This window comes from Dendrobium catenatum, unplaced genomic scaffold (genome assembly GCF_001605985.2).
Source record: "Dendrobium catenatum unplaced genomic scaffold, ASM160598v2 fragScaff_scaffold_1056, whole genome shotgun sequence".
NCBI classification, from domain to species: Eukaryota; Viridiplantae; Streptophyta; class Magnoliopsida; order Asparagales; family Orchidaceae; genus Dendrobium; species Dendrobium catenatum.
The window spans coordinates 3,613,933-3,623,878 of record NW_021319518.1 but is presented as its reverse complement, the minus strand read 5'-3'; the positions used below and the strand labels follow the sequence as shown (position 1 = coordinate 3,623,878).

The 9,946-nt window shown below is 40.2% G+C and overlaps 1 protein-coding gene across 1 annotated transcript in view; it reads left to right on the top strand.

The window, feature by feature from the left end:
• LOC110108778 (uncharacterized aarF domain-containing protein kinase At1g71810, chloroplastic) overlaps positions 1-9,946 on the top strand; it is a 37,449-nt gene that overhangs the window by 21,420 nt on the left and 6,083 nt on the right. The window contains exons 11-16 of the mRNA XM_020839567.2: positions 7,641-7,755; positions 8,481-8,530; positions 8,697-8,775; positions 9,244-9,294; positions 9,491-9,632; positions 9,751-9,795. Of these exons, the coding sequence (XP_020695226.1) occupies positions 7,641-7,755; positions 8,481-8,530; positions 8,697-8,775; positions 9,244-9,294; positions 9,491-9,632; positions 9,751-9,795 (482 nt within the window). The remainder of the gene's footprint in view (positions 1-7,640; positions 7,756-8,480; positions 8,531-8,696; positions 8,776-9,243; positions 9,295-9,490; positions 9,633-9,750; positions 9,796-9,946) is intronic.

The window sequence follows — 9,946 nt, the reverse complement described above, 5'->3', positions numbered from 1 at the left end:
ACCATGCTCTGATACCAGATGATGCAGGACTACTTTAGATGCTATGGTTATGGTTTCATTTGAGCATTGCACAACTATTGAATTAGAATAATTTCAGAACAAAATTATAAGCAATCTTCAAACGACGATTAAGACAAATGAAGCGATCAATTGCGTAGGCGAAATCACATGCTCCGAATTTGAACTATCAAGATAATTGAGAAAATAAAAACAATACCGAATAGTAGTTTTCAAATTAAATCCCTAATCTAACAACGAGACGTAGGATGCATAGACGGCACGCTCAATTCCTACGAATGTCTAAGCTTAGCAAGAGCACTTGGAGGAGCCTTTATGAATACAATCAAACCCATTGAGAATTTAGACTTTAGAAGACTTTGAATGCGAGTGTAGAAGGACAAAACCTTTGCTCAAGGAGACGCGGAGATCTTCCACTTGACGTCAGCAATCTCGATCCTTATTGTAGAGAAGGAAGTTTCTCTAATAAATGGGTAAGGTTCTTCTTCCAAGGGTTGCCATCAACATCTCACTTTGAGCTCAGATTTTGCTTTAGAAATCTGAGATAATTCTCAGATTTTCAATGCACAGGTGGTATTGGGAAGAAGGGAATCTAAGGCAATTCAATGGCTTGGCGTGAAAAGAGGAAGTGAGCTGTTGAGGAGAGGGAAGGATCGGTCCAGGTAACGCACGCCCAGGAGCAGGAGGGGGAAGGGGGCGGGTTGATCCACGGGAGAGGGAATTAATTTCCTAAATCAATGCATTAACTTTAGGAAATTAAATACTTAATACAGTGGAAGAGTTTCGGCTGAGTAATGAAGGGAGAATTTGAAAATTTTCCAAAGTGGGCTAATAGGCAATTAGGAAATACTTTCCTCCTTGGCCAGAGGGGAGCCGGCGGGAACCTGGGTGAGGGAATTAATGAGAAGATTTGATTTTCTAATTTAGACTTAAGGATTTAGGAAACATTTAATCACATCCAATTTGAATTAAAATTTCAAAATAGATATGAGTTACAACTTTCCTAAAATAAGTGACTAAACTAGGAAAGAGTTTGAAATTCAAAATTGATTGAATTTGAATTTCAGAATTTTTTTACAGGTGGTCTCCAACATAATTAGGGAACTCAAAAATGAATGGAAGTGGGGTGTGGCCGGCGGCATTGAGGCTAGGCCGGCGGCAAAAGAGGTTTTGGGGCAAGGTGGCCGGCGGTTTGTGGAAACGACGGTGGTGGTTTCCGGGTAAGGGGAAAACCGTGGGTTTTGGGAGGAGAGGTGGTCGGGTGTGGTGGAGAAACCGACGGCAAGGTGGAGGAGGGTGAGGAGACTCGAAGAGAGGAAGGTGAGAATACAAAATAAAGGAAAATCACGAACCCGGCCGTCTCCAAGGTTGGTGGGTGATGCGCCAATCTCTTCCTCTCCTAGGAAGCTCACTCCATTAGGACTCTCAAGCACACAATTCTCATGCAAGAAGGAATTTCAATCAGCAATCATTCATTAACCTTGAAAATAAAACAAAGGGGCCTTAAATAGCCTCATACAAAGGACTCCAAATAAAATGACACCATTGCCCTTAGGCTTACACATGACAACTCCCATAAAAAGGGGTACGACGGGAAATACTAAAATACACATAAGCAAATAATAAAATGCATGAAAATAAAATACATCGACTCAAAAATATAAAGACTTGATCGTGGCCGTAGATCGGCGGCCACGTCTCTGATAAACCATCCACGCTGATCTGATGTCCCTATCATTCTCCCGGGGTGGGAGAAAACTCGACTCCGTCGAGTAAGAATCTCTGGCGCTCTCGTAGATCTCTAGTGCATCTGGATCAATCTGCTGTAACTCCTCGCGATCTAGCCACGTATCCTCTGACTCGGGCTTTCCTTTCCACCTGATCAAATACCTTCTTCGTCCTCCTTCTCTTGTGGATATGATTTCATCACTTAAAGACTGCCTCCACTTGCTCTGCTATAGGAAATTTGGGAATATTTGGTATTGGAGGTAGGTTTGGGATCTCACAGGGTGGGTTCACACAAGGCTGTTTTGATAGTGGATTTTGTGGGTTAAAATCAGGACTTTCATATGCCACTAAGTCTTCTATGTTAAAAGAGGAATTTATATTGAAATCTGCAGGCAGATCTACTACATAAGCATTGTCATTAATTCTCTTAAGTATTTTGACAAACCCAGCACTCTTTACATGCAATTTCTTAACTGTTCCCGGAGGGAACCGTTCCGGACGAATCCGCACCATAACAAAATCACCAACCTCAAAAGTTTTAAATCGACGTTTTAAATATGCATGTAATTTATATTCATGATTATTCTTTTCAATTTGTTGTGCAATGTCTTTATGAAGTTCATGCAAATGAGATGCAAATGCTGATGCAGACTCAGAAATCCTATACCTAGAACTCATGGGTATCAGATCTAACTGCTGTCTAGGTTTGAACCCGTATACAATTTCGGAAGGACTTAAGCCAAGGGTACAATTCACTGAATCATGGTAGTCGAGTCCAACTAGGATACGCTCAGATAGGGAGGCTCCATGGGCTAGATCTAAAACATAAGAATTGCCTATCATCGGGGGTAATGGATCAGGAAGATGGATCTCCACAAGCCTACTAGGTACGAGCTGACTCTCAAGAGGGACAGATTCGTCAGACTCAGTGGGAGTCTCACAATCGACTAAGGTGTGTGAAGGGGCACTCGGGGCTATAGCGGTTATCAGGTTTAGTCCCTTCTTGGTTTTGACAGGGCTGGATTCAGGCTCATCCGTAATCCGGGGCTGTAATGGCATCAGCTTGATCTTTTTGCCCTTATGTTCAAACACGCAGGTGTTTGAAAGCCCATAAATGTGGACATCGTTATTGTAAATCCAGGGGCGTCCTAGCAAAATTTGTCCAACATTCATAGCCAACACATCGCACCAGACGTTCTCCTTATAAGTGGCAAAGGAGATGGGCACGTGGATTCGTTCCTGCACCTCCAAGGCATTAGAGTTGACCCACGATACCTTATACGGGTTGGGGTGAGGAACGACATACAGACCTAACTGGGATACCATGCTGGAGGAAATAGCATTAATGCAACTACCACTATCCACTATGACTTTGCAATTCTTGTCTTTGATTTTGGTGTAGGTGTGGAAAATCGAGGTCCTACGCCAGTCATCAGTGGGTGTCGGGTGGGATAGAGCACATCTCACCATGCAGATGGGAGGGGTATCCAATTTCTGAAGGCAATTGAGGACCATAGTGTCGTCGTCCTCCTCGAAGTATTCGCCTTCTTCCTCAACTTGGTGGATCTGATCAACCTCGAGCTCGAGATCGTCCTGAGTTACTTCTTCAACGATCGAAACCTTATAAGGATAGGAGCACTGAGAAGCGATATGCCCATACCCCTGGCATCGAAAGTATTTGGTCCCGGGACTGGACCGAGGGGCATCCGGGGTGGAAGGTTTGCTTCTAAAATCAGATCTAGGTGCAGGTGGACCTATGGGTGGTCGGGTCGTGCTCCCAGGAGTGGGACGTGAAGCAGGAGTGTGCGGGGTGGAACTACCGGCTGATCTATACGAGGGTCTAGAATCGTGGGAACGACTAGGGTGCTGAGAACGGGACTCCTCTAGATCAAGCACTAGGCTGTAGGCATTCTCCAGTGTAGTGACGTTCCGGGCAAACAACTCATTGCGAAGATCTTCTCGTAACCCGGTACGAAACATAGATAAGATCTGCGCGGGGGTGGTAGAGGTCTCCCCTTTGCAGCGAATCAAGAAGTCATCAAACGAGGCGATGTACTCCTTCACTGGTTTGTTGCCTTGGGTCAACCTATTCCATCTGTCCAATAGGCGGGGGAAGTACGACGAAGGCAAGTACTTCTGTTTGAGTTCTCGCTTCATGGACAGCCAGTCTACAATAGGGTACTCATTCCTATCCTCCCTGAGACTCTCTAAGTTCGCCCAAAACTGACTCGCCCTACCCGTAAGCTTCATAGCAGCAAAACTAACCTTTCTGGCCTCAGAAATATCAGACCACTTAAAGAAATTGTCCATACCTTTGATTCACTCCAGGAAGAGCTGGGGATCGAGGGTGCCATCAAAGGTAGGAGCATCAACCTTAATGTTCTTCATAAGTGGTGCATCGGGATCATGGCCGGGGTAGGTAGCACGATGATTGACACGGTGGTGCCTCTCATCCAAATCAGGATCATGACGTGGATCATGTCCATGATAGTGAGCTCGATGATTAGCCCGATGTGGCCTCTCATCCGGGTAGGTTTCATCCCCATACATAGAAGGAGGTCTAGATGGGGTGTAGGGAGTAGGATGGTCTCTAGCTCGCTCAAGTGTATCAAATCTCTCGGTGGTGTTCCTACGAAGCTTAGCTAGATCCGACTGGTTTTCCTTGAGTTGCTGACTAATAGTATTCATTTGACCTACCAAGAGGTCTAGGGTCCTTCCTAGTTGTTCCGGGTCCATTCCTAAACACAATGGGGTACTTAGAGGGTTTCCTAAAAAGTGGACAGCAAGCTAGGGAAAGAAAAGACACTCTAAAATGGCCCTATATGGTGCAGGAATTTCAGGGACAGCAAACTACACTCAAGTACTAAGTCACCCTAACAAGTAATAATGAATGCAAGGTTTAAGGACAGCCAAAACACACTTAAATAGTGATCCTAAAGTTTGTAAAACTGCAGGAATTCTCTAGACAGCACGCTAAACAAGGGTGTAAGATGAACTTAAGATGTTTTATGCTCACAAAATGACATAATATGCTTTAGGAGCACCCTATGGATAAAATAAAAGCTTTTCTAAATGAAAAATAATGTAAAATGAAAACACAAAAAGGAAAACTACCAGGAATCCTAAGACATGCAAGAGCATACCATGCTCTGATACCAGATGATGCAGGACTAATTAGATGACATGCTTGTGGCTTCCTTTTAGGCATTGCACAACTCTTTGATTAGAATAGTTTTAGATTCAAATTATTAGCAATTCTCAACGTTGACTAAAACAAATAAAGAGATGCTTTGCGTAGGCTAAATCACATGCTCAAAACGTTGGAATTTTCAAGATAAATAAGACAATTGAAACAATGCAAAATAGTAGTCTTCAATGTAATCCCTAGTCTAACAACGAGATTTAGGATGCAAAAAAAGTACACTCAATAACCTACGAATTACTAGGCTTAGCAAGAGCACTTGGATGAGACATAAGGCCTTCACTCAAGCCAAAGAGAATTTAGATTTCAAAGAAATAAGATACAAGTGAGAAAAGAAAACTTTGCTAAAGAGACGTGGAGATCCTCCACTCAAGGCCTTCGACATGCTCGTTGATGACTTCCATTAGAACGCACAAGACGTCATCCAAGTCCTCGTCAATAGTACGGTCAACCTCCTTCTCCTGGATGATGTAATCAAATCTCTTGAAAAGAAAGAAACTTCTCTTGCCTTGTGGGAGGGGAAAGAGCCAAATGCTGAAACCTGAAATCAGTTTCAGATTCTCATAATTAGATTATGAAAATTTAGTCAAGAAGACCCAAGATTAGCCCTTAGAAAATTCGGCCAGCAGCAGGTGAGGAGTTCCAACTTATTCTCACAGAGAAATCCAGCACTAAGAGAGAATTTCAAAAGAATTTCCAATGGGAGGCTGGCGGGAAAGAATTTCTAATGGGAGGCTGGCGGGTACGTGAGAGAGGATTTCCATGAAATTATTTCCTAGTTCAGAAAGCAATTTTAGGAAAATAAAGAGATGGGGGTTGAATAGATTCGGCCCAGGCAAATCTATGGGAGATGTGAAATTACTTCCCAAAAACCAATGATTGATTTAGGAAATATTTCCCCTATCAGGCTATGATGGGGCCGGCGGCAGTGAAGGGCTAGGGAGGGAATTAAATGCCAGTAATTGAGGTTACTAAATTCATATTTGGATTTAGGAAAGATTTGTCTGAAATCCAAGTGTTTGAATTTCAAATAAATCCCCAATTGAATACTTTCCTAAAATAGATGGGTTATTTTAGGAAAGGTTTTGAATTTGAATTCAAATGAAATTAAAATTAAATTCATCCCAAATTCAACCACATCCAATTAGGAAACTCAGGGTGACAAGGGACCAAAGGGGGAGGAGATGGGCGGACCGACCGGCGACTAAGGAGTTGGGGCTGGTGGCTTAGGGGCTCGGGTAGGGGTTGTGAACCGTGGGTTTTGAGTGGGGTGAAGGTCGGGTGAGGGGATGGTTGGCCGGCGGTGGTGGTGGGAGGAAGGGGAGGAACAAGAAACAAAAGGGAAAGAAAAAAATAAACCATGAACCCGACTTATCTAAGTTGGTGGGTTTTTCACAGATCTCCCTCTCCTAGGGATTTCTCTCCATTAGAACTCACAAGCTCTCTCAAACTCATCCAAGAAGAAAATTCATAAGCAAATATTCATTAACTCAAAACGAAGGAAATGAGGCTATAAATAGCCGAGTACAAAGGCTCAAGAAAATAAAAGACCAACTTGCCCTTTGGGCTTACATGCAACCACTCCCATGAAATGGGTACAAAGGGAAATAATAACGACACCTAAGCAAATAAGAAAATGCATAAATAAAATAAAATACAATCATGACTCAGAAATACAAGGACTCGATCGTGGCCGTAGATCGGCGGCCACGTCTCTGATAAACCTTCCACGCTGATCTGATGTCCCCATCACAAGCTTAGTCAGCTTTACTGAAATATTCAATCAATCACTAATTTTCTTAATAATTTTGGTATCATCACGCTAAAACCATCTTGGAATTTTGAAGAAGACAGATAAAAAATCACCACGCAAGGGAAGAGAAAATCTAGATTCCACTGCTCAAACGTCTTTATGATAAAGTCAGAAAGGAGATAAGTTCAGAAGCAATATAACTCTGAACGCCAACTACTGCACTTCTCCCAAATCCACAAAATAATAAAACCTACAAGACGAATACAACCATGAACCATTCAATACAACTGCCTCAATGCGGCTTTCTTTGTTGAGCTTAATCTAAATTGAATCAAGACTAAAATAATGCTAAGCAATATGAACTATCCTAAAATTATGAAATAAAAGTACACCTTCTGGACTCTCATCACCGGCATGTTTTTAAATTCTAAAAAAAATAAAATAAAATAAATCAATAAGCTGTGCACAAATTATTGCTCTATGCTTTGCTTCTTATGCTAATAAACACAGATTTTATAATTGGTTGTACTTCAGGGAAAAAGGGCGTAATATTGATTGTAGTTCATGTGCCAATGCCGAATAGAAGATTGAAATTGTTCCACTAGTACCTTAATTTTTGCTGTTTTTCGCACAGAATAGTCAGATTACACGACTCCATTCTAAAATAAGTCATACATTTAATGCCTATATATTGGCAAAATCTACTAGCTTCATTAACCATTCTGTTTTAAAGTCTATTGCATCGATTATGTACAAAATATTCATGCTCATGAAGGATAAAATGCAAATTCAAGGAATGTCTTCGACTTAATTAATCTGCTTCTATTTTTTCCACTTAACAATTTGCTTCTGTAGATTTAGTCTTCTATGTATCCTGAGACAAAAGGACATTTTTTTATCATCTACTTGACTATATTTAACATGCTTTTTTCTTTACAGATTTTGGAATGATGGGGGAGTTTAGGCAAGAACTCCGTGATGGATTTATTCAAGCATGTCTTCATCTTGTTAACCGAGATTTTGATTCTTTAGCAAAGGACTTCGTTACTCTTGGGTAATTGGTGATTTCCTTAGATATCATTCTCTGTTAGCCTGTGTTTCTGGTTTGATGCACTGGTACACCAATTTTTTTTTCTTGACTTTGCTCTTCCATATGAATGAGTTAAGAAGCCCAGATTATTTGAGAATCATATCCCTCATGTTAATACCTATCTTTCTATTTGATCAATCTGGTAACACTGCAATGGAATTTCACGTCAACAGGTTCTGGTTTAGTATTCACTGTGAGTAATATCACAAGATAAAAAAGAACAATAGGACATCAGTTTGAAGGTATGAATGATTAATAATAAGATTAAGCACAGGCTGCCTATGTTTTATTATGAACTTTTATATTTAGTTTGCAAAATATAAAATGTTATGAGTTATGCATTAAAAAAATGCAGATCATGGGATTCTGCAGCATGTAAAAATGGGATAAGGTTAAAATAAAGAAAGTTTGTCAAACTAAATTCACACAATTTGAAGTTTTAGTTTTTGAGCATATCTTACATTTTTTCATTGGTGTGGGTATCATCTGCTATGGTTTTTTGTGTTTAGATAAGCATGGGTAATATTTTCACCGCAAATTCTTTGTCAATGCCAGCAGCTTTTGATGGGAATCTCTTAGTTTAGTTCATCAAGCAACTCAATGGAGTTTTTAATCTGTATGTTTCACCCTGTTTTGATCCTCCAACCGCTTGGACTTACATGAACTGTATTTTTACAATGTTTATGCAGGCTTCTTCCTCCCACTGCACAGAAGGATGAAGTCACGAAAGCGCTGACAGGTCCTTGTCTGTATATACTCCTATTTTCTGATCATTGGTTGCACTTTTTTAGTATAAACTTTTTTAATTACGCTAGAATTATGGAGGTTGCTGCATCTACACGTTTAAATTTCATTTCTCTTAATGATACCGGACCACTGTTTCTACAATTGTGACATACATGCAGATGTATTCGAAGATGCTGTCAACAAAGGAGTCCGCAATATAAGTTTTGAAGATTTGTCTGCAAATCTGGGTCTCACCATGTAGGTACTTGTCCCTCAAATGGTTTGGGGTCTGTTTTAGAAATAGGTAAAGGATTTAGAAATATTGTCAGCACTAGCATTGTCGTCATTATTATTTTATTAGCATCCTAGCTTTCGTGAAAATTGTTTTAGTTGATAAAATTGTGATATTGTTTGCTCTATTCATAGGATTTTACTGCATTTCGTGATTTGAGAAAAGCATACGGCAAGTTTGACACATTTGCAATTCAAAAAAAAAAAAGAGAAAAAGATGTTTTCCTTTACATATAGTTTGGGGACCGTAATTATCAAAAGTTTAAGGACTTTTGATGACAAGAAGCTCACATTAAACGAAATCATCATAAAGTGCTGTTGGTGAAGAACTGTAACACTGAATGTTTCCAGTTTTTCTGATTTGCGACACTTATTGTCAAACCTTGTCATTTTTTTTTCATTTGATATCTGCTGACATCTATTATCGGTCTTCAGGTACAAGTTTAAATTCCGAATACCCTCATATTTCTTTCTCGTGATTCGAAGGTAATCACTGTAACCTTAAATTATGCGTTGTAGTTTCCTTGATTTTAGTGGTGCATTGATGCCTCGGCTCTTTTTTTATTTGAAAAACATGCTTCCGGCTGTTTAACTGTTACAAAATTTACGCAAGCTAGTTTGCATGCCAAACATGTTAGATTTATGACTCAATATTGATTGTCCACTTTTTAGATGTTTCCAGCCTTGCAGTTCTGGAGGGTATTGCAATTGGTTTCGATCCAAATTACAAGGTTTTGAGTAGCTCATATCCATGGATTGCAAGAAAAGTGTTAACAGATAGCTCTCCACAACTCCGATCTACATTACAAACCCTTCTTTATAAGGTTTTCCTTATGCGTTGATCTTGAAATATCACTAGCTTTGTTGCATTCAAAATCGTGTGCTTTTCTGTTCTATATTCTTATTTGTCTGAGCACTTAGAACTATTTTTTGTCTCATCAGGAAGGCGTTTTCAGGATTGATCGTTTGGAGTCACTGTTAATCGAGGTTTGCTTCTTGTGACTTTTTTTTTTTTTGGCTTCAGTGATATTTACGTGTTGGGCCCATAAAGTAGGCTCTTGGAAAGCCTTATACAAAAAAAAAAATTACTTCAGACTTAGGACTCCATGCTGTACTTAAGCTCTTGGTATTTTACTTT